The following is a 25271-nucleotide window of genomic DNA, read 5'->3' on the forward strand; positions in this document are numbered from 1 at the left end:
GCTTTGCCACAGGGAGTGGGTTGAAGCAGAGACAATTGCTACTTAGGAAGAGCAGATAACAATTTCAAGTAGAGGTCGATAGAGAACAGAAAAGAGGATTATTCTTAGCTTACTCTACCAAACAGTCACACAGACAACTGGATAAATGGCTTTGTTCCATGTTGCAAACTTCAAGATTGAAAATGTGGGGTCTTGCTAAATGCAATTTGGTTACACGTGCCCATTGCCACTGACCCAGATTTTCATGCAAAATACCCAAACTACTCCAGTCCATCTCAATACGAGATATGTGCTCATCCCTAAATTCTCAACTAGGTACAAACCTCAACTCACTCCTCTAATCTATAATCTATAAATGATAACTCAATCAGCTATATTCCCAGGAAGTTACTTGTTTAGTTTTCAAAACGATTTTGCAGCTAGAATGAGAGCAGAGGAACAAAACTGCCAACTTTCTCTTGGGACTCTTTCACAAAGTACCCTATTTACACCACTGCTCGTCACACCGATCCCTCATTACAAAGCAACTTCATTTAGTTTCTCAAATGTAAACGTCAAGCAGTCCCAGGTAAACTTCTTCAGCCAATATTCTACTTCAAATTATTTTATTCAGCAAGGTGTCCCAGGTAGTTTTAGAAAAATGTAAATTAGGTCATACCTTAATCATTCCATCTAATTCCAGATTATCCTCCGTCTCTTCTGATTGTACATCTTCTGTAAGCAATCCATCATTGAGCTCAGAGTCCAGTGAAGATCCAGCTGCACTTCCACGTTTCAATTTCTTTACATCTTGCAGCGCATAGGGGGTCAAGTGCGTCTCTCTGTTATAGGTCCGAGTAAATGCAGCTTTCACCTGAAGGGAGGGGGGGGAAAGTTTGAGATGCCTCAAGTAATCTAGACAGGCAAGTATTACACGGAGTATTGGATCTACCGCAGTATGGGAAAATTTGCAATATTGCGTTTGTGTCACATACACATTTTGCTTAGTCTTGGAATCTGCAAATTCAGATCCTCGTATCCCAGACTTCAACAAAATGCACTTCGAGTTACCTTAGGATCTAGTTTGGAGAAAGGATCTGGTCGACCACCCCAGCTGCTAATCTCCATGATGCAATCCACATCCTCTTTCATTAGATAATACGCATCCATTGTTTCAACTGCCTCTCGAACACCATTTGTTCCCTGAAGTGCAAGAGGCTGCACCAAGGTGTCCCGCAGGTAAGGAAGATAATCCAGGTTTATAGCCCGCTTACTGGCATGTGTTCTTTTAGGAGTTTAAAGAAAGTACAGATGTGAGGTTGGACAAATAGGCAACAAATTAAAAACCATGTTCATCTAAATTTGGTGTCAATATGAACAGTCGGTATTCGCATTAGCACAGTGGTTAGCACTGTTACTTCACAGCGCCAGGGACCCAGGTTTGATTCCCAGCTTGGGTCCTTGTGTGGAGTCTGCAGGTTCTCCCCATGTCTGCATGGGCTTCCTCCGGTGCTCTGGTTTCCTCTCAAGTCCTGAAAGACGTGCTTTTTAGGCGAATTGGACATCCTGAATTCTCCCTCTGGGGATTTTCACAGTAACTTCATTGCAGTGTTAACGTATGCCTTCTTGTGACACTAACAAAGATTATTATTATTCAGATGATGGATTTAACTACAAGTGTGGATGATAAGAGTCATTCAGCAGGATGCACATCACACAAGAAACTACCAAGCACTGAGCTGACCAACATCTGAATGTGTGGCACTCTGCTAAATGAGGCTGCACACTCACCCAGCTTAGATTCATTTGCTCCCACTCAATGGATCACAAATTACAAGCCATTTTGATCTGATGCACACATCCATCCATTTTGTAGCAGGGGATTCAGAACCCTATCCCGACCTCACTATCACCCTCCAACGGCAGAGGTATGAGGGCCAATTGCAATGCTACCACTTCAAACTCAAGGGGTTCCGCTAACTTAGCAATGATTGGGGATTGAACTTGGACCTGCATAGCACAGTATCTACTTCCATTAAGTTTCTAGGAAATTCTTACCATTAGATTTTTGATTTTTTTTTTTTTAAATACAGTAGTGTAAAAGTACTGTGGTATATATAATTAGCTGCTCTGCTGAAATCCCATATACATACCTTAAGCACATGTGCCTGGTAAGTTCTTGCACTATGCGATCGTGCTTGCCAGTTGATGAAAATTTTCCCAACCAACTTGGGAAACTTGGAAACTGCGACATATATCCCCTCATCAACTCACCAGGAATCACACTGGCATAAATGGCCTGTAAAGCAAGAGATAATGACTTCAAAGGTCTTCGGAAATTAATTTAAACATTTATAATATTTTCACCAACATCCTTAATTCTGTATTCCTCTGGTTCATGACCCGGAGTTTGGAATGCTGTTGCCATTAGACTTTTCAAAGCTATTTTCTGGCCTCCCAAGGAGCGGTGCAATTTAAGAAAAGCAGGTTATTTTCCTGAACGCGTTCTCCCTCATTACATTTTGGTCCATTCTATCCACTCTCAGGCTGAAGCTAACATAACCGACGAAGCCCAGGTCTCAGGCAAAGAGGGAAGCACCATACTGTCTCATAATTTCAGTCAAAAGAGCAGCATGGTGGCGCAGTGGGTTAGCCCTGCAGCCTCACGGCGCTGAGGTCCCAGGTTCGATCCCAGCTCTGGGTCACTGTCCGTGTGGAGTTTGCACATTCTCCCCGTGTTTGCGTGGGTTTCGCCCCCACAACCCAAAGATGTGCAGGGTAGGTGGATTGAACATGCTAAATTTCCCCTTAATTGGAAAACAAAATGAATTGGGTACTCTAAATTAAAAAAAAAAAATTTCAGTCAAAAATATATTCAGAGGTCTAAATCTGAAACCAATCCTTAAGTTTAGTGATTTCATATTCTTTAAATTGGTCCATTTGTTATCGGGCTACCATCTATAAGCAGTTATCTTCTGCTTTAGCTTTAATTTTGTTTTCACGTATTCGTAGAATCAGAATTCCTGCACAGAAAACAGCTACAATCAAGGAAACGGATTATGGTGGCACCTTGTAGCAAATGTCACAACATAAGAAGAATATAACTTCTATATTTCATCAGCGATGTAAAACAATAAGTTTGACCAAGCCAACATTCAGTGAGGAATTACTGAAGTTACTTTCAAGTGCAGCGATTACGTCAGCAAATTGAGTAGCCATTTGAAAACAGCAAGATCTCATAAGCAGCAGTCAGAGAAAGAAAGTAAGGTTGGAGTTTCCTTACACATAATAGATCTAACCAAGCCAAATAAATAACAAAGTTGAAGATAAAAGCAAATTACTGCGGATGCTGGAATCAGAAACAAAAACAGAAAATCTGTGGAGAGAAAGGGGAGCTAACATTTCAAGCCTGGATGTGCTATGACAAAGTCATCCAGACTCGAAACGTTATCTCCCTTTTCTCTCCACAGATGCTGTCAAACCAGCTGAGATTGTCCAGTCTTCTGTTTTTCTAACAAATTCAGCACAGCTGAATTTCAAGCTTTAACAGCAGCCGAGTCAGGAAGTGAGTATTGCTGAATAAACGATCTATTTTATTGAATATAAGATCTGTGCTGTTTTAGAGAAATGCACATCACAGAATAAAACAGGGGAGAAGAGGCCCTTTTGGCCCATTGAGTCCGCACCGACGCACAAAAGACACCTGACCTGCCTACCTAATCCAATTTGCCAGCACTTGGCCCATAGTGCTCATCCAAGTACTTTGTGAGGTAATCCTCCCAGGCAGTGCTTTCCAGACCATCATCACCCTTTGGATAAAAAAGTTTTTCCTCAAAGCCCCCTAAACCTCTGTCCCCTCATAACAGACTCTTCAACTAAGGGGAACAGCTGCTCCCTATCAGTCTTGTACACCTCGATCAGGTCACCCCTCAATCTTCTCTGCACCAGAGAAAACAACTCAAGCCTATCCAACCTCTCTTCATAACTTAAAACATTCCATCCCAAGCAATATGCTGGTGAAATGTCTCTGCACTCCCTCCAGTGAAATCACATCCTTCCTATAATGTGGCGACCAGGATTGCACACAGCACTTCAGCTGTGGTCTCACCAATGTTCTATATAACTTCAACATGACCTCCCTGCTTTTGTAATCTATGTGTCAATTGATAAAGGCAAGTGTTGGCGACTTCCGGGTGCGGCTATGCAGAGCTAGGTCGCATATTCGGCAGCTCCTGCTTGGAACGGACTTTTGGGCTCTTTTACAGGGCCCCCACGGCATTTGTTTGACATTTCCCGGTGTGGGAAGAAGGCTGCAATATTCCCCCGACAGTGTCCCCCAGGAAGGGTATGTCTCTGGGTTGCCAGACACGGCAGAAACAGTAAAAGATTTGGCTGCAACTGCAGGATAAACAAGGCCTCTTCCAGCATGCAGGCGGGGGAAGGGCAAGCTTAAAGCTGCAAGCTGACCTGAGGGCCTGTATCAAAGGTGAATTCTAGCAGCAGAGGGAACAACTGTGAAAAGACCTCATCAAGGCCACTGAAGGGACTTCCGGTTGCGATGATGCCGAGCTAGCCGCACGCTTCGGCGGCTCCAGCTCCGACGGACCTTCGGGCTCTTTTAAGAGCCCCAACGGGGAATTTTTCGACGACGCAACCCGGTGTGGGGTGTGTGAGAAGGAAGTCCCCCCCCCAAACGAAGGAGGAAAAAACCGGCGGCGGCGGCTGCAGCGCGAGGAATCGTCGACCAAAGGGTCAGAAAGAGAAAAGTACAAGATGGCGGCGGAGAAAGCGCAGGCGACATGGGGGCCTGAGCAGGGTGAAATTGTGAGACAGTGCGTGGAGCTGCTGAAGAGGGAGGTGCTGACCCCGTTGCTACAGGCAATTGAGGGGCTCAAGGAGACATTAAAGACCCAGGAGACAGAGCTCCCAGTGGTGGAGCAGAAGGTGACAGATATTGAGGACGAGATCCTGGGCCTGGCGGTTAAGACACAGACGCACGAGGCACTTCATAAAAAGTGTACTGAAAGGATCGAAGCCCTAGAAAATGGAGCGCGAAGGAAGAACCTTCGGATACTGGGTCTCCCTGAGGGTGTGGAAGGAGTGGACTGTGGAGCGTACGCAAGTACGATGCTGAGCTCACTGATGGGTGCGGAGGCCCCTACGGGCCCCTTGGAGGTGGAGTGGGCAAATCGGATTCCGGCGAGTAGACCAAAAGCGGGAGAACCACCCAGGGCGATAATCGTGCGATTTTACCGCCTTAAGGATAGAGAAGAGGTCCTGAGATGGGCTAAAAAGGTGCGGAGTAGCAGATGGGAGAATGCAGTGGTACGGGTATACCAGGATTGGAGTGCGGAGGTGGCGAGAAGGAGGGCGAGCTTCAACCGAGCCAAAGAGGTGTTGCATAAAAGAAAGGTGAAGTTCGGGATGCTGCTGCCGGCAAGACTATGGGTCACGTATCAGGAGAGACACCATTATTTCGAGACGGCGGAGGAAGCATGGACCTTCATCAAAGAAGAGAAATTGGATCGGAACTGAGGGACTGATGCTGCAGGAAATGTTATTGTTAATGTTATGGTTGAAGTTAATTGAGAAGTAAATTGGGAAGGGGGGAGACGTTGGGGAAATGTGGGCGCCGGTGAGGGGGGAAAAACGGGACATAGTTGGAGAATGGGGAAGGGGAGGGGGAGGGGAAAGGGAGCTGCGCCATAAGAGGCGGGTCAGGTAAAGGGATGTTCCCGCGCCAGAAAGAATAAGGCGGGAAGACAGGCGCAAGGCGGATGGGAGTTCCCCACACGGGGGTGTCGAGGAGTGAGCAGGAGTAGCCGGGGTCAGTTGAAGTCAGCTGACTTACGGAAGTAATATGGGGGGAGCAATCATGCTAGAAAGAGATCTAGCGGGGAGGGGGGGGGACACAACTGGGTTGCTGCTGCGGAAATCCAAAAGGAAATGGCTAAAGAGTGGGTGGGCGGGGATGGTGTGCGACGCTGGGGGAGCGAGCGGGAGCGCGGAGGCGGGATATGGGACTGGCCTAGAGAAGGTAATGGCTAGTCGACACGGGAGGGGGGCAGGTAGCCCCCTAGTGAGGCTGATCACGTGGAATGCGAGAGGCCTGAACGGACCGATAAAAAGGGCCCGAGTGCTCGCGCATTTGAAAGGACTAAGGGCAGACGTGGTTGTGCTCCAAGAGACGCACCTAAAGGTGGCGGACCAAATTAGGCTAAGGAAAGGATGGGTGGGACAGGTGTTCCACTCAGGACTGGATGCAAAGAATAGAGGGGTGGCCATTTTGGTGGGGAAACGGGTAGCATTTGAAGCAAAGAACATCGTAGCAGATAGCGGAGGTAGATATGTAATGGTGAGTGGCAGGCTGGAGGGAATGGAGGTCGTGTTGGTTAATGTGTATGCCCCAAACTGGGACGATGCGGGATTTATGAGACGGATGCTGGGGCGTATACCGGACCTGGAGGTAGGAAACTTGATTTTAGGAGGGGACTTTAATACGGTGCTGGACCCGGGGCTAGATAGATCCAGCTCAAGGACCGGAAGAAGGCCGGCAGCGGCCAAGGTACTTAAGGGGTTTATGGACCAAATGGGGGGAGTGGATCCATGGCGATTTCTTAGACCTAGGGCTAGGGAGTTTTCCTTCTTCTCCCATGTCCATAAAGTGTACTCCCGGATAGATTTTTTTGTTTTGGGAAGGTCGTTGATCTCTAGGGTGGAAGAAGCTGAGTACTCAGCCATAGCGGTTTCGGATCATGCCCCACATTGGGTGGACCTGGAATTAGGAGAGGACAGGGAGCAGAGAACACTCTGGCGATTAGATGTGGGACTGATGGCGGATGAGGGAGTGTGTGCAAGAGTGTGGGGGTGTATTGAGAGATACCTGGAGGTCAATGACGACGGCGAGGTCCCTGTGGGAGTGGTATGGGAAGCACTAAAAGCGGTGGTCAGAGGAGAGCTGATCTCCATTGGGGCCCACAAAAGGAAAACAGAGGCCAAAGAAAGGGAAAGGTTACTGGGGGAGATTTTAAAGGGTGGATAGGGAATTTGCAGAGACAAAGAACAAAAAGAACAAAGAAATGTACAGCACAGGAACAGGCCCTTCGGCCCTCCAAGCCCGTGCCGACCATACTGCCCGAATAAACTACAATCTTCTACACTTCCTGGGTCCGTATCCTTCTATTCCCATCCTATTCATATATTTGTCAAGATGCCTCTTAAATGTCCCTATCGTCCCTGCTTCCACTACCTCCTCCGGTAGTGAGTTCCAGGCACCCACTACCCTCTGTGTAAAAAGCTTGCCTCGTACATCTACTCTAAACCTTGCCCCTCTCACCTTAAACCTATGCCCCCTAGTAATTGACCCCTCTACCCTGGGGAAAAGCCTCTGACTATCCACTCTGTCTATGCCCCTCATAATTTTGTGTACCTCTATCAGGTCGCCCCTCAACCTCCTTCGTTCCAGTGAGAACAAACCGAGTTTATTCAACCGCTCCTCATAGCTAATGCCCTCCATACCAGGCAACATTCTGGTAAATCTCTTCTGCACCCTCTCTAAAGCCTCCACATCCTTCTGGTAGTGTGGCGACCAGAATTGAACACTATACTCCAAGTGTGGCCTAACTAAGGTTCTATACAGCTGCAACATGACGTGCCAATTCTTATACTCAATGCCCCGGCCAATGAAGGCAAGCATGCCGTATGCCTTCTTGACTACCTTCTCCACCTGTGTTGCCCCTTTCAATGACCTGTGGACCTGTACTCCTAGATCTCTTTGACTTTCAATACTCTTGAGGGTTCTACCCGGGAGGAGGAATTGTACAGGGAGAGGAGACGACTCCAGACAGAATTTGACCTTCTGACCACCAGAAAGGCGGAGGTACTGTGGAGGAAGGCACAGGGGAAGAGGTATGAATATGGGGAAAAGGCTAGTCGCCCGTTGGCTCATCAATTGCGAAAGAGGGCAGCAGTGAGGGAGATAGGAGGAATTAGAGACGAAAGGGGAGACACGGTGCGAAGGGCAGGAAAGATAAATGAGGTGTTCAAGACCTTCTATGAGGAACTGTATAGGTCTCAACCCCCAGAGGGAGAGGAGGGGATGCGGCAGTTCCTGGACCAATTGAGGTTCCCGAAAGTGGAGGAGCGGGGGGTGGTAGGCCTGGGGGCACCGATTGGGGTGGACGAGGTTATTAAGGGATTGGGAAGCATGCAAGCAGGGAAGGCCCCAGGACCAGACGGGTTCCCGGTGGAGTATTACAGAAAATATGTGGACTTGTTAGCCCCGTTGATGGTGAGGACGTTCAATGAGGCCAGGAAAGGGGGATCTCTACCCCCGACGATGTCGGAGGCGACGATATCATTAATTTTGAAGAGGGATAAAGATCCGTTGCAGTGCAGGTCCCATCGACCCATTTCATTATTGAACGTGGACGCCAAATTGTTGGCAAAGGTGCTGGCATCGAGGATAGAGGACTGTGTCCCGGGGGTGGTGCACAAAGACCAGACAGGGTTCGTAAAAGGGAGACAACTGAATGTTAACGTGCGACGACTATTAGGGGTGATAATGATGCCCCCAGTGGAGGGGGAGGCAGAGATAGTGGTGGCAATGGATGCAGAGAAGGCATTTGATAGGGTGGAGTGGGAGTATTTATGGGAAGTGTTAAGGAGGTTTGGGTTTGGGAACGGGTTTATTAGCTGGGTTAGACTTCTTTATGGGGCTCCAACGGCAAGCGTAGTTACAGGTCGACATAGATCGGAGTATTTCCGACTATATAGGGGAACAAGACAGGGATGCCCGCTGTCTCCATTGTTGTTCGCGTTGGCAATTGAACCTCTGGCCATGGCGTTGAGAGACTCCAGGAAATGGAGAGGGGTGATTAGAGGGGGAGAAGAACACAGAGTCTCGTTATACGCGGATGACCTATTGTTATACGTGTCGGACCCAGCAGGGGGGGGGATGATAGAGGTTATGCGAATTTTGAGGGGGTTCGGGGATTTCTCGGGGTATAGGCTAAACATGGGGAAGAGTGAATTATTTGTGATACATCCAGGGGACCAGAGTAGAGAGATAGAAGGCTTGCCTCTAAGGAAAGTGGAAAGAAACTTCCGATACCTGGGGATTCAGATCGCTAGGAGCTGGGGAACCTTGCACAGACTTAATCTGACACGGCTGGTAGAACAAATGGAGGAGGACTTCAAGAGGTGGGACATGCAGCCTCTATCGCTGGCGGGCAGGGTGCAAGCAATTAAGATGATGGTCCTCCCGAGGTTCTTATTTGTATTTCAATGTCTCCCTATACTAACCACCAAGACCTTTTTTTAATAAAATAGACAGGAGCATCACGAGCTTCGTGGGGGCAGGGAAAGTTCCGAGAGTAAGGAGGGGGTTCCTTCAGCGTAGTAGGGACAGAGGAGGATTGGCACTACCGAACTTGGGCGATTACTATTGGGCCGCCAATGTGGCAATGATACGTAAATGGATGATGGAGGGTGAGGGAGCGGCGTGGAAAAGACTGGAGAGAAAGTCCTGTAAAGGGACGAGTTTAGAGGTGCTGGTGACGGCGCCGCTACCGATCTCACCTAAAAAGTTTACCACGAACCCGGTGGTGGCGGCAATATTGAATATCTGGGGACAGTGGAGGCGACAGAGAGGGGTGCGGGGAGCCCTGGTGGGGTCCCCAATCAGGAACAACCATAGGTTCGCCCCAGGAAGAATGGATGGAGGATTTCAGAGCTGGTACCAGTTGGGAATTAGGAGGGTGGGAGATTTATTTCTAGATGGGTCTTTTGCGAGCTTGGGAGCATTGGAGGAAAAGTATAAGTTGCCCCGGGGAAATTTCTTGAGATATATGCAGGTGAGGGCGTTTACTAGACAACAGGTGAGGGAATTTCCGTTGCTCCCGACACAGGGGATACAGGACAGGGTGCTTTCAGGGGTGTGGGTCGGAGAGGGCAAGGTGTCAGAGATTTACCGAGAGATGAGGGAAGAAGGGGAGGAGTCGGTGGGCGAACTAAAAGGAAAGTGGGAAGAAGAACTAGGGGAGGAGATAGAGGAGGGTATGTGGGCTGATGCCCTAAGCAGGGTAAATTCCTCTTCCTCATACGCCAGGCTTAGCCTGATTCAATTTAAGGTGCTACATAGAGCACACATAACGGGAGCAAGATTGAGCAGGTTCTTTGGAGTGGAGGACAAATGTGGGAGGTGTGGCGGGAGCCCGGCAAACCACGCACATATGTTTTGGGCGTGCCCGGCACTGGAAGGGTATTGGAAGGGAGTGACGGGAGTGATTTCGCGGGTGGTGAAGGCCCGGGTCAAAACAGGCTGGGGGTTAGCTCTATTTGGAGTTGCGGAAGAGCCGGGAGTGCAGGAGGCGAAAGAGGCCGACGTTGTGGCCTTTGCGTCCCTAGTAGCCCGGCGCAGGATCCTACTCATGTGGAAGGAGGCGAAACCCCCCGGACTGGAGGCCTGGGTAAATGATATGGCGGGGTTCATTAAACTGGAGCAGATAAAGTTTGCCCTGAGAGGATCGGCTCAAGGGTTCACCAGGCGGTGGCAGCCATTTCTCGACTACCTAGGGGAACGTTAGAGGGAAGACAGATGACCAGCAGCAGCAACCCAGGGGGAAGTGGGGGGGGGGGGGGGGGGGGGGGGTTAGTTTAGTTTAGGTCAAAGATAAAGGGGTTTTGTTACTTGTGTATTGTTAAAAATTTCTGTATTGTTATTGTTGCGTTTGCTTTGTAAGAGGGGAAAAATTGTTTGGGAAAAAAATTTCAATAAAACATTTTTTTTTAAAAAGATAAAGGCAAGTGTTCAATGTGCCTTTTTCACCACACTATTAACCTGCCCTTCTGCCTTCAGAGATCTATGGACAAACTCGCCAAGGTCCCTTGTTCTTCAGAACTTCCCAGTGTCAGACCATTCACTGAATACTTCCTTAAGCCTACATGAGCCACTTTGTTATTTTTTGTTTACGGTTAAATTCTAAACTAGTCAAAACCTAACTTGAAAGTGAAACAAAGACAAACCCGCACTTATGTAGGACCCAAAAGAGTAATTATCTTAATATAGTCACGCTAGGTGGAGGTGTGGGCTTAAGTAAGGTGCTCTGTCCAGGGGCCGGTGCAGACTTGATGAGCCAAATGGCCTCCTTCTGCACTGTAAATTCTGTAAAGTACATTAAAAAATCTCATATGCATATAGCAAGATTCCATGAACAGCAGATGAGATCATAAGACAATCTGTATTTGGGGATGTTGGTTAAAGGAGAAAAGCTGTCCAGGAGATTCTAAGAACTCCCTGCCCTTACTTGAAAAGCTGCACAGGAATTTATTTTAAATCAAGTTTATTCAATTACATGTTAACATCTCACCAAATACCTTTCCTGTAGCAATATTCCTTCAGCAAGTGTCTGATCAGATGATAAATTCCTGTCCTAGAGTGGGGCTTGAACCTTCATTCTACTTAGTCATGTTCAATGGAGTACAACTTGACATATGGCATCACAAATATATTGGTTTGTTATTAGTAAATTGGCATGTAGCCTTCAACTCCAAACTACAATTTCAGAACTTATGGAACAAAGCTAATTTCACAGATTTCAAATGAGGCACATTTTAGGTTCACGAACAGGCTTCCTAAGTAACAGAAAAGAGAAACTGCCTACCTACTCAACTCTCACGCCCGAGGGCGACACGGTGGTGCAGTGGTTAGCACTGCTGCCTCACGGCGCCGAGGACCTGGGTTCAATCCCAGCACCGGATCAATGTGTGTGGAGTTTGCACATTCTCCCAGTGTGTGTGGGTCTTACCCCCACAACCCAAAGATGTGCAGGGTGGGTGGATTGGCCACGCTAAATTGTCCCTTAATTGGAAAAATGAAAAACTCCTCACGCCAGCACTGACCTGAGTGGGGAGTAGGTTCCACATCTGCAGAGAACGTATTCGTTTATCAACAAGGTCCCCATCACAGATACTTTCTGCCGTCTTACTCAACAGCATGAGGTGCTTCTTCATGTTTGTTCTAGAACATAAACACAGAACAGCTTCTAACGGCAGCAAGTGAAGTAGAATTCAGTGGCTTCAGTCTTGGGTAACAAATGAATAAGAGAACATCTAGATCAATAGTTAATTAAAAAATGATCCAACACAATGTTGCGGCTGAAACTCCACAGCTGTCTAGACTACAGGATTCAAGTGTTTAGACACAAAATTACAAATTATTCCAAACTGGCTTTCAACATTGTGGTTTTACAGTGTATTTTGCGCAAATGTGGAGCTATTAATAGGAAACAAGGATTGTGAATTTCAGTTATTTACCCCGAAACACTGCTCTGCCTGGTTCTCTGTGCATGCTTGCTGTGTTGTGGAAAATCCCAGCTAGTGATTCGACATTTTCCAGTCATTGCCATTTCAACCCTCGCTGAACAGAATTGGAGTAGGATATCATTGCGAGGGAAGGACTGTGCATTATATAAATACATTAGTGATATGCAAATTTCATACAATTCTGTCCAGGTGAGTATCTTCATCATGGTCATGAGAAGTCAGTGATTCAGGAGCCTATTTAAACTCTCAGTCACATACATCCTTTAAAGGTTCTATATAACAATTAAATTATGCTTGGGCAGGGGTTCCTCTGAAACTATTTAGACCATAAGACATAGGAGCGGAAGTAAGGCCATTCGGCCCATTGAGTCCACTCCACCATTCAATCATGGCTGATTTCAACTCCATTTGCCCGCTCTCTCTCCATAGCCCTTAATTCCTCGAGAAATCAAGAATTTATCAACTTCCTGTTTCTGCCGTGTCACTGCCCCTTACATCATTCTATTGTCTGGTATTGGATCAGCTAGATTTAACCTTTTGTCGGCAACTGAAAGGTCTCATTGCCAGATAATCAATTGATTGTGTTATTGAACCCAGAATAACTTGGTACTCCTGGATTGTTTGGATTTTAAGTTATTTAATTTTGGACAGATTGCTAATGGTATCACCAGTTGGGAGAACACATGTATGCCAGCCTTACAGTACAACATTTGTATAACGAAACAAAATTCAATAGGGAAATATATCCTAAAAGATGTTACATGTAATGTAAAACAAAAGGACAAGGGAAACAGGACATTACTGTGCTAGCGAGTACAGAAATAGGAGAGTAGGGCAGATGAATGAGTGGCTGAAGCGTTAGTTGCAGAAGGGAGGGTTTTAGATTTTTGGATCACTGGGACCGCGGGAATGTGTCGTGGATAGCATGTATAGAGATGGTCACACCGCAGGCTCAGACTTTACAGGCAGGAAGGGAATGGGTGACCACCAGGCAGAGTAAGAGAACTGGGCAGGCAGTGCGGAATCTCCTGTGACCATTCCCCTGTAAAACAGATACTGTTGAGGGGAATGACCTCTCAGGGGAAATCAGAAACAGCCAAATTCGTTGCACCATGGTTGGTTTTGCTGCAGAGGGGAGGAGTAAAAAGTGAGAATGCAATAGTTATAGGGGTTCGATTGTAAGGGGAATAGATGGTGTTTCTATGGCCACAAATGAGACTCCAGGATGGTACATTGTCTTCCTGCTGCTAGGGTCAAGGATGTCTCGGAATGGTTACAGGACATTCTGGAGGGAGAGGGTGAACAGCCAGTGGACGTGGTGCACATCGGTACCAACAACAGAGGACCTCATCCCTTTTTTTTAACCTAACAGCAGAATATAGCGGAGGGTTTCAGATTCCTGGGGCATTGGGACCCGTTCTGCAGGAGGTGAGACCTGTACAAATTGGACGGGTTACACTTGGGCAGAACCAGGACAGATGTCTTTGTGTGTGCGCGTGTATATGTGTGATGTGTGTGTGGAAGGGGGGAGGAAAGAGAGACTTGCTCGAGCGGCTGGGGACGGTTTAAATTAATATGTCAGGGGGTAAGGAACCTTTGTAAGGATTCAGAGCAGGGGGAATCAAACACAAGAGGAAAAGACAGCAAGGAGAATAAGAGACGTAATAGTCAGAGAAATCAAAGACCTCTGTCAGATAATGACACTGTAAAAAATAATAGGGACTGGTCAAGGAACGTTAAACGGACTAACCTTAAGGTTTTTTACCGGAACAAGTGGAGTATTCCAAGTAAAATGGATGAATTAGTTGCACCAATAGATGTAAAGGGGTATGATATAGTTGAGATTACGGAGACATGGCTCCAAGGTGACCAAGGAAGGGAGCTAAACAATTGAGGGCGATTCAGTTTTTAGGATTGACAGACAGAAAGGCAAAGGTGGTGGAGTTGCATTGCTGATTAAAGACGGTATTGATACAATATTGAAGAAAGATATTAGCAAAGATGATGTGGAATCTGTCTGGGTCAAGGGGCAAAAAAAATATTTGTGAGGGGTGGTATACAAACCACCAAACTGCAATGGCAATGTTGGGAACAGCATTAGACAGGAAATCAGAGATACATGTGACAAAGGAACATCTGTGATTATGGATGACTTTAATCTGCATATAGATTGGTGAGTCAGATTAGTCACAGTGCAATGGAGGAGGAATTTCTGGAGTATATACAGGATGGTTTTCTAGACCAATATATTGAGGAACCAACAAGGGGACAGGCCATCTTGGACTAGGTACTGTGCAATGCGAAAGGATTAGTTGGCAATCTAGTTGTGAGAGAATCCTTGTGGATGAGTGACCATAAGATGATAGAATTCTTCATCAAGAATTCTTCATCAAGGTGGATAGTGAGGTAGTTGATTCTGAGACTAGGGTCCTGAATCTTAATAAAGGTAACTATAATGGTATGAGGCATGAGTTGGTTATGATGGACAGGGAAACATTACTGAACAGGACAGTAGACAGGGAATGGCAGGCAGTCAAGGAATGAATAGGTGAACTCCAAAAGTTGTTTATTCCTATTTAGCGCAAGAGTAGAAAGGGAACTGTGGCCAAACCAAGGCTTGCAAGCAAAATTAAAGATAGTATTAGATTCAATGGAGAGGCATACAAATTTGCAAGAAAAAGCAATAGACCTGAGAATTGGGAACAGTTTAAAATTCAGCAAAGGCGGACCAAGGGCTTGATTAAGGGGAAAATACAGTATGAAAGTAAGCTAGCGGGGAACATAAAAAACGATTGTAAAGGTATGTAAAGAGAAATGGACTGATAAAAACTAATGTAGGCCCTTTACAGCCAGAAACTGGGGAATTCATTTTTCTTTTTTAAATTTAGAGTACCCAATTCATTTTTTCCAATTAAGGGGCAATTTAGCGTGGCCAACCCACCTAGCCTGCACATCTTTTGGGTTGTGGGGGCGAAACCCACGCAAACACGGGGAGAATGTGTAAACTCCACACGGACAGTGACCCAGAGCCGGGGTCGAACCTGGGACCTCGGCGCCGTGAGGTAGCAGTACTAAACACTGCACCACCGTGCCGCCCAGAACCGGGGCATTCATAACAGGGAACAAAGAAATGACTGAAGAACTAAATTCGCACTTTGCTTCTGTCTTCACAAAGGAAGACATGAATAATGTCCCGGAAGTTCTGAGAAACACAAGTTTCAGTGAGGAGCTGAAGGAAATTAGTACGAGTAAAGAAATGGTTTTAGGGAAACTAATGAGATTAAAGGCAGACAAATTCTCCAGGCTCTGATAATCTTCTTTCCAGAGGACTTAAGGAAGTAGTCCTAGAAATAGAAGATCCATTGGTGGTCATTTTCCAAAATTCCTTGGACTCTGTAAGGAATGGTTCCTGTAGGGAATGGTTCCTACAAATTGCAGGGTAGTGAAGGTAACCCTGATATTCAAAAAAGGAGATAGAGAGAAAACAGGGAATTATAGACCAGTGAGCCTAACATCAGTAGTAGGGAAGTTGCTAGAATCCATTATCGAGGATTTCATAGCACAGCATTTAGAAAGCAGAGATAGATTTACAAAAGGGAAATCAAGCTTAACAAATCGACTAGAATTCTCTGAAGATGTAACTAGTAGAGTTGACCAGGGAGAACACCGGTGGATGTAGATTATTTATACTTTCAGAAGGCTTTTGACAAGGTCTGACATGGCAGATTATGTAAAGTTAAAGCACGTGGGATTGCGGGTAGTGTCTTGAGATGGATAAAATGCTGGTTAGCAGACAGGAAGCAAAGAGTTGGATAAATGGGTCTTTTTCCAATTGGCAGGCAGAACTAGTGGGGTACTGCAGGGATCTGCACTGTGACTCCAAACTGTTCACATTATATATTAATGATTTGGACAAAGCAACTAAATGTATTATCTCCAAATTTGCAGATGGGAATGAGGGGGATTTGGACAGGCTGAGTGAGTGGGCACATGCAGTATAATGTGGATAAACGTTGTTATCCGCTTCAGTAGCAAATTTAGGAAGACATTATTATTTGAATGTGTGTAAATTGAGAGATATGGATACTCAGCGAGACCTTGGTGTCCTCGTGCATCAGTCACCGAAAGCAGGTACAGAAGGCAGTAAAGGCGGCAAATGGCATGTTGGCCTTCATAGCGAAAGGATTTATAGAAATTGGGGTATTTTACTGCAACTGTATATGGCATTGGGACGGCCACACCTGGGGGTAGTGTGTGTAATTTTGGTGTCCTTTTCCGAGGAAGGATGTTCTTGCTATGGAGGGGGTGCAGCGAAGGTTTACCAGGCTGATTCTTGGGATGGCGAGACTGACATATGAGGAGAGACTAAATCGATTAGGATTTCTTCATTGGAGTTCAGAAGAGCGAGAGGGGATCTCATAGAAATGTGTGAAATTCTAACAGGATCAGACAGGGTAGATTCAGAAAGAACATTCCCAATGATGGGGAAGTCCAGAACGAGGGGTCGTAGTTTAAGGATCAGGGGGTAAACCTTTTAAGATGAAGGCCAGCAGGATGCTTGCGTACCAGCTGAGGAAAAGGGAGGCGGCCAGGGAGATAGGAAGAGTGAAGGACAGAGGTGGGAACACAGTCTTGGACCAAGCAGGGGTGAACTGGGTGTTTAAGGAGTTTTATAGCAGGCTATATGATTCCCCAGCGGGGTAGAAGGGATAAGGCAGTTCCTGGGTGAGTTGAAGTTTCCGAAGGTGGAGAATTGATGGAAGGGTTGGGAGCCCCGATTGGAACTGAAAAAATAGTAGAGGGACTGGAGGCCATGCAGTCAGGCAAGGCCCCTGGACCGGACGGCTACCCAGTGGAATTCTACAAGAAGTTCTCGGAGATGCTGGATCCACTGCCGGTGAGGGCATTTAATGAGGCAAGGGAGCGGGGTGTCCTTCCCCCAACAATGTCACAGCCTCGATCTCAGTGATCCTGAAGTGGGAGAAGGACCCAGAGTTATGTGGGTCATATAGGTCAATCTTCCGATTGAATGTGGACGCTAAACTGTTGGCTAAAATATTGGCCTCAAGGGTAGAGGACTGTGTCCATGACGTAATGGGGAGGACCAGAAGGGGTGTGTTATGGGCAAGCAGCTGACAGCCAATGTTAGAAGGCTCTTAAATATTATCATGATGCCCTCGGTGGGGGGGGGGTTTGCAGTGGACACGGAAAAGGCCTTTGACCAGGTGGAGTGGAATTATTTGTGGGAGATGTTAGGACGGTTCGGGTTTGGGCAGGGATTCATTGATTGGGTTTGGTTATTGTACCAGGCACCGGTGGCGAGTGTACGAACAAATCAGCTGACATTGGGCTATTTTAAGTTGCACCGAAGGACAAGGTGTGTCCCCTCTCCCCGCAGTTGTTTGCTCTGGCCATAGAGCCATTGCCGATGTCGTTAAGAGCATCTAGGGACTGGAAGGGGTGTGGGGGGGGGACCACAGGGTCTCGCTTTACGCTGACAACCTGCTCCAGTGTATTTCCGACCCATTAGGGAGGATGGGGGAGATTATGCGAATCTTAGGGGAATTTGACTGGTTTTCGGGGTATAAATTGAATATGGGGAAAAGTGAGATGTTCGCGATCCAGACGAGGGGGCAGAAGAGGAGACTGGGAGAGCTGCCATTTAGAGTGGTGGGAGGGAGCTTCCGTTATCTGGGAATCCAGGTGGCACGCGAATGGGAGACACTACACAAGTTAAATCTGACCCGTCTAGTGGAGCAAACGAAGGAGGACTTTAGAAGGTGGTACATGCTCCCGCTGTCATTGGCAGGGAGGGTACAGACTGTGAAAGTGACGGTCCTCCCCAGATGTCTGTTCGTTTTTCAGTGCCTCCCCATCTTTATCCCAAGGGCCTTTTTTAAAAGGTTAAACAACGTGATTTTGGGCTTTGTGTGGGCGGGTAAAACCCCGCGAGTGAAGAAAGTGTAGTCGAGGGGAGGGTGGGTTGGCACTGCCAAACTTTAGCAACTATTACTGGGCGGCAAATATAGCCACGATTAGGAAGTGGGGGAGGGGTCGGTGTGGGAGCGAGTGGAGGTGGCATCATGCAATGACAAAAGTCTGGGGGCATTGATAACAGCACTTCTGCCGTTCCCGCCGGCCCGGTACTCCACAAGCCCGGTGGTAGTAGCGGCCCTGAGTGTCTGGGGGCAGTGGAGAAAACATGTGAGAGTGGAGGAAGCATCAGTCTGGGCCCCGATTTGCAATAACATCGGTTTGTACCGGGAAGGCTGGATGGGGGGTTTCGGAGATGGCAGAGAGCAGGGACTGAGAAGATGGGAGCTTCCCTTGTTTGAAGGATTTAGAGAAGTTTGAACTGCCAGCAGGAAATGGATTCAGGTACCTGCAGATGTGGGTTTTTTTGCGAAGGCAGGTTTCGGCCTTTCCGCTCCTACCGCCACGGGGGATACAGGACAGGGTTAGTTTCCAGAACGGGGGTGGGAGAGGGGAAGGTGTCGGACATCTACATCTACAAAGAGCTTATGGAGTCGGAGGAAACTCAGATAGAGGAGCTAAAAGGCAAGTGGGAAGATGAGCTAGGGGGAGAGTTAGAGGCGGGTCTGTGGGCAGATTCTTTGAACAGAGTTAGCACATCCTCACCATGTGCCAGGTTTAGACTGATACAATTTAAGGTAGTTCACCGGGCACACATGACGGTGGCCCGCATGAGCAAGTCTTTTGTGGTAGAGGACAGGTATGCAAGGTGTACAGGGGGCAGGGGAGGGGGGGGCAGCAAATCATGTCCACATGTTTTGGGCGTGCGCAAAACTTAGGGGATTCTGGCAGGGTTTTGCAGATGTCATGTCCACGGTACTAAAAACACAGGTGGTTCCGAGTCCAGAGGTGGCGATCTTTGGAGTGTCAGAAGATCTGGGAGTCCAGGGGGAGAGAGAGGCTGACATTTTGGCCTTTGCCTCCCTGGTAGCCCGGAGACGGATATTGCCAGCTTGGAGGGACTCGAAGCCCCCAAAAATCAGAGACCTGGGTTAGCGACATGGCTGGGTTTCTCATTCTTGAGAAAATCAAGTTCGCCGTAAGAGGGTCAACGCTAGGGTTCGTCCGGAGGTGGCAGCGTTTATCAACTTCTTCGAGGAAAATTAACTGTCAGCAGAGGCAATAATGTATAAAAAAAAAAAAAGGGGGGGGGAGGAGTCAGGCTATTTTCTGTTAAAGGTAGGAGGGACTTGTTAGGGGTGGAAATGATGTACCTACTACGTTTATATTTGGATTTGCTTTCTTTTCTGTTATTATTATAAAATTACAAATACTTGAATAAAATGTTCTTTTAAAAAAAAAGTTAAGACACATAGGACACTTGCCGTTAGGAGTCGTGACATAGATTATATTAGCAGGCAGGTTATGTTGGAGCTGTACAAAACCTTGGTTCGGCCACAGCTGGACTGTGTGCAGTTCTGGTCGCCTCACTAGAGGAAGGATGTGATTACACTGGAGAGGGTGCAGAGGAGATTCACCAGGTTATTGCTTGGGGTAGAGTATTTGAGCTATGAAGAGAGGCTGGATAGGTTCAGGTTGATTTATTTAGAGCAGAGAAGGCCGAGAGAGCACTTGATAGAGGTGTATAAGAATATGAGGGATATGGACAAGGTGGAGAGGAAGCAGCTGCTCACCCTAGTTGAAGGGTCAATAATGAGGAGACATAATTTTAAGGTGAGGAACAGGAAGTTTAGAAGGGATTGGAGGGAAAAACTTCCAAGGAGAGGGTGGTGGGAGTCTGGAATACACTGCCTGGGAGGGTAGTAGAGGTGGCAAACCTCACAACCTTTAATAAGTACGCGGATGAACACTTGTAATGTCATAACATTCAAGGCTATGGGCCAAATGCTGGAAAGTGGGATTAGTGTAGATTTAGTATAGCTTTACAGGTTCAATGGGCCAAAGGGCCTTTTCTGTACTGTATGGCTCGATAATACTCTGCTACTTACCCAGCAGCTGCTGGCTTCAAATGCAGGTAGTTTTCTTGCACAAAAAGTGGTGCTATTGAGTAATCATGAAAGAAGAGGTCTGATTTGTCTATGAGACTCATGTGGGCAGTTTCCTCCCCAGCAGCAAACACTTTCCTCACAACATCAAAGGGACCCTGGAATCAGGAGATCGACTTTTTTTGTAAGCATTGTTTATATAGATATTTTAATACAAGCAAAATGCTGCATTCATCTTAATGGAATATTATATTCAAAGGAACTTTCTTTAAACTTAAAGTTCAAGCCTTGTTTAAAACAATAAGATCACCACAAATCACTTACCCCGATTTAACACACTACTATACTAAGCAAGACAAAGAGTTCAGTGCGATTTTCCAAAAGATCTATTTTTCTATTTGTATCCTTCCCTTTTGCAATTGTTCCTGGGTGTACTCAGTACTGAATGCGCTATATGGGAAATGCTCCACATTCCAGCTTTAAAATCAATTACTCAACAATAAATTAGATTCACCAAATTATGGTAAGCAAGAGCAAATATGTTCAATCAGGATACAAATTCATGGATGTTGGGGGAAAGCCGAAAACCTCACGAAAAATAATTCTATTTTGATAAAACATTATCGTGCAACAATAAGGAACAAATTATCACCTAAATGACGGCCTCACCATTTTAATATCTTTCCTGGTCTTGCTGCCATTTTCTTTCGCCTGATCGTAAGTCAAAGTCTTGTTTGCCACACACCACATACTGAGATTATGCAGAACCTAGAAAATGTGGAAATGAAAGACATAAAAGTTACAACTGTGTATGCAGGGTTCTTGATGGTTTTGTTGACAGAACAAAGTATAAGGAAACTGCAGAACACTTTAAACAGTTCAAGGGTCCCATTTCAGGATAGAAAAAACATTCTGACGAGTTCCTTCACACATTAGTGCTATGGAACACACCACAGCTAAGCACATGGTCCTCGACTCCCAAAACTTGCTAATGTGTCCCAATTACCTTCCATTATGAGCTGAAGGAGGGATTGATCTTTTGGTACCATTTCCAGTTGCCATGGATCAGATCTTTAGGAACAGTGATGATAGCAGCACAATGAGGGAGCAAGGGAGGATCAGGAAGGCAGCATCTGCTCTTTTATTTTTAATGCAACGTAGAGAGAGAAGATAGTGGAGCATATTCCATCAAATTACCCCAACAATAATGCCACTATAGGACCGTAATATCCAAGTTTCTAATCAGATTACATCATTACCAATGCTATTGGTTCAGTATACCCAGTTGCCGTGAAACAAGTGGATCGCCCAATGCCGTGAAATGAATAAGAGTGGATCGCCCAAGTTACTTGTCTACAATTTGTCTGGATCCTCAAGACAGACTTTACATTCAGAAAATAATGACAGGAAAGCAGGGAAGTAAATTAATTGAAGTTAGCAATAAACAAGGAATCTGCACTGTTAGAAGAGCAAGAGATCAGGTGTCTAGGTACACAAATCACAAAGCTGACACACAGCTACAAAAAAAATAATCAAAAAAGCCAATAGTATTCATTAAGAGGGTTGGGGGAAAAAAAAAAAGGGGGGGGGGGGGGACAAAAGTAAGATCCTCTGGTCAGAGCCCTGATGAGACCACTTCTGGAATGCTGCATCAGTTTTGAGCATTGCAAATCTGATCAATATCAGCCTTATGTAGTAGGGAAAATGGAGGATCTGGGGTACACATGGGACAGCAGGAAAGGGAATGCATTGAAAAGGTTCACCTGACAATCTCCAAAACCAAAATGTGGACAAACACAAACATATTTCAGGTAACACATTTCAGCCTACAAATCGAAAATGCTCAGCCAGGCTCCTGAATGCCTGGAAAGGACATTCTGGACCCACCCAGATACATGGAACAGAGAAATAGAGCACTCACCACATCATTACGGGCTGATACTCTGAAGGACCTTCCTTTGTATTGACACAAGGCGTGTCCACTGAACGATTAAATGTAGAGCATATCAGACAATGTAGCCACGTCATCTAACCAGGGAAGTGACTGTAACCTAATCAATCTACCGGTATCGCTAATCGATTGTACTGAAGTACTCTGAATCACCTTGCATTCTTTTGAATTAGTATGGACAATCCAAAATTGTATAAGATGTGTAAGACAGCTTTATGGGACAGAGCGACTTGGACCGAGCTGTAGTTAAGGCGGCCGAGTTTTAGCTCTCCCACATGCATGTGGCAAATAAAGCTATGGTGTTAAAGTTTCATACGGTCCGAAGAACTCGACTCATTTAATTCCGCTAACACCTTGGTTTGGCATGGATCACCAGAATAGAGAATTAGGAGGACAGATAGCATAAACCTGCTTTGTATTCCCTTGAGCACAAAAGTTTGATGGTGATCTGATCGAGGTGTTTAAATTATTGTTAACAATCTGATGGGGTAGATACACAGAAACAATCTTCTCTGGTAAGGAAATCTCTACAACAATAGGGCATAAGCTGGGCTGGTTTCGCACAGGGCTAAATAGCTGGCTTTAAAAGCAGACCAAGGCAGGCCAGCAGCGCGGGTTCAATTCCTGTACCAGCCTCCCCGAACAGGCGCCGGAATGTGGCGACTAGGGGCTTTTCACAGTAACTTAATTTGAAGCCTACTTGTGACAATAAGCAATTTTCATTCATTCAAGCTCATAATGCTGGCAGACCTGCTGAGATTTTCCAGCATTTTCTCCTTAGTTTCAGATTCCAGCATGAAATGAAATGAAAAAATGAAATGAAAATCGCTTATTGTCAAAAGTAGGCTTCAAATGAAGTTACCGTGAAAAGCCCTTAGCTTTTAGCTCATAATTAATGCTAGACTATCTAAGGAGTGAAATCAGGAAACTCTCCCTTTCCAAGACCAAGATTGATTGATTTTTATTAGGTATGGGCGTCAAGGGATACAGGGCAAAGGTTGGCAAATGGGAGTTGAGGCACAGATCCGCCATGATCTAACTCCTTTACAAAACTTGTTCAAGAGGTTGTATGTCCAACTCTTGCTCCTATTTACATCTGCACAAGCTAGTTCAATGATCCTCAGCTGTGACCCCAGCTTCTTTTTGAAGAGGAGTTTGCCTTTGTTTTACACCTTTCAACATCTTGTTTCTTCCCATTTTCAGTTAATTCTGGGAATAATATACAAGGTGAGGTTTTCGCAACTGTTATAAACAACAACATGCACTGTGTAGTAAGCAGTTAAATAATATTGAAAACAACGTCAAAAGGGGTAGAGACAATAATTAGCAACATTGATACAAGTCTATAAAAGATTTTCAAATTGAGGTGACGAGGAGATGCTTGCAAATCAGTAGCTCTGTAACCCATCATATCACAAGTATTTCACCATTAACTCTAGTTCTGTGCCAAAATTTCAGTTCACTAACCTGTCTGATATCCTGATTGGCTGCAAGTATAATTTCATTCATAGCTGGTGGGGGAATCTTCAAGCCTTCTTTAAAAGCAACAGTCATCATTGCGCCCTGAAAAAAAGCAGTTTACAGAAGTTAAAGCGTATTTTAATGTATAAAACGTATAAAATTATGAAGGGGATAGATAGGATAGATGCGGGCAGGTTGCTTCCACTGGCGGGTGAAAGCAGAACTAGGGGGCATAGCCTCAAAATAAGGGGAAGTAGATTTAGGACTGAGTTTAGTAGGAACTTCTTCACCCAAAGGGTTGTGAATATATGGAATTCCTTGCCCAGTGAAGCAGTAGAGGCTCCTTCATTAAATGTTTTTAAGATAAAGATAGATAATTTTTTGAAGAATAAAGGGATTAAGGGTTATGGTGTTCGGGCCGGAAAGTGGAGCTGAGTCCAAAAAAGATCAGCCATGATCTCATTGAATGGCGGAGCAGGCTCGAGGGGCCAGATGGCCTACTTCTGCTCCTAGTTCTTATGTTCTTATGTTATCAGAGATGACACGGACCATGACATGATTAGTATTTTCAGTATTGTTTGTTGGTGTTTGTAGACAGCTGTAGATAGCTGTAAGCTGCTACAAAGTAATTGTTTTGTGAAATATAATACTGCCGTTGTCAATTTACTATACACAATTGCTAAAACAGCCAGGTCTACAGTCCATCAAACACAATGTTAACCAATCCCCAGCCCTCAACTCACCCAATATTTGTATCTAAGCACATACGGGAGGCAAAGTTACATCCAGTTTTCCTCCCAACATGGCAATAGGGGGCAAAACATCGGAAGAATGGAGGGGTGGTGAGACTTTGGAAGCATGGTTTATACAAAAGCGTCAATATTTGGGTCGTTAAATAATTTAACTTATAGTTGCTGCCTTCATGGCAGTACAAACTTTCCACAGATTTAAAGAACCAGGAAACCACACAGTAGCAAATCATCATTTGACACAACAGATGGACAACTATTCGAGTCCCACCTTGATTTGTTCTACCCGAGGCCGCTGGAAGCGGAGGTCAAAGCAGTAATTGGCTAATGAGCGGATCTTGGGATGGTTTCGGTCATTGCACATACAGATGATAGGAATCTTGGTTTGTCTAATGAGAGAAATCAGTTCCTGAAAAAGAACAAAAATACAGCCAACATTTACAAAGAAGCTACTTTAATGTGATTAGGCACTCTGAACCTGCCATAATAAGACGTAATAAGAGGAGAGAAGGAACTCGGGAGACAGTGACATAGTCATCATGTCACTCGGCCAGCAATCCAGAGTCCCAAGCTAATCTTCTCAGGACACGGTGTAGGGAAATTCATGTTCAACAATTAGTTTGTAGTCGAATTATACTTTGATTACTTGATCACTCCACATCAATTAACCTATTACATTCTGTTTAATTGTAATCAATGTAGGACGCTGTTACTACGTGACTGCCCTTTGTATGTCGTTGCATCATTACTTGACAAGTGAATAATACGACGTAGCAAAGCTATGCTTGCATGGTTTATTTGCAGGCTATTGGTGTGAATTGGTCCTGG

At 45.7% G+C, this 25271-nt stretch overlaps 1 protein-coding gene across 6 annotated transcripts in view; it reads right to left on the reverse strand.

The window, feature by feature from the left end:
• rfc1 (replication factor C (activator 1) 1) overlaps nucleotides 1-25271 on the reverse strand; it is a 96566-nt gene that overhangs the window by 1093 nt on the left and 70202 nt on the right. For all 6 annotated transcript variants that reach the window (XM_072496587.1, XM_072496585.1, XM_072496584.1 and 3 more), the window contains 8 exons: nucleotides 24715-24852; nucleotides 23701-23796; nucleotides 20952-21050; nucleotides 20286-20440; nucleotides 11881-11998; nucleotides 2133-2278; nucleotides 1051-1264; nucleotides 659-853 (listed from right to left, as the gene is read on the reverse strand). In XM_072496587.1, coding sequence (XP_072352688.1) covers nucleotides 659-853; nucleotides 1051-1264; nucleotides 2133-2278; nucleotides 11881-11998; nucleotides 20286-20440; nucleotides 20952-21050; nucleotides 23701-23796; nucleotides 24715-24852 — 1161 coding nt within the window. The remainder of the gene's footprint in view (nucleotides 1-658; nucleotides 854-1050; nucleotides 1265-2132; nucleotides 2279-11880; nucleotides 11999-20285; nucleotides 20441-20951; nucleotides 21051-23700; nucleotides 23797-24714; nucleotides 24853-25271) is intronic.

Source organism: Scyliorhinus torazame, chromosome 3 (assembly GCF_047496885.1).
Source record: "Scyliorhinus torazame isolate Kashiwa2021f chromosome 3, sScyTor2.1, whole genome shotgun sequence".
NCBI classification, from domain to species: domain Eukaryota; kingdom Metazoa; phylum Chordata; class Chondrichthyes; order Carcharhiniformes; family Scyliorhinidae; genus Scyliorhinus; species Scyliorhinus torazame.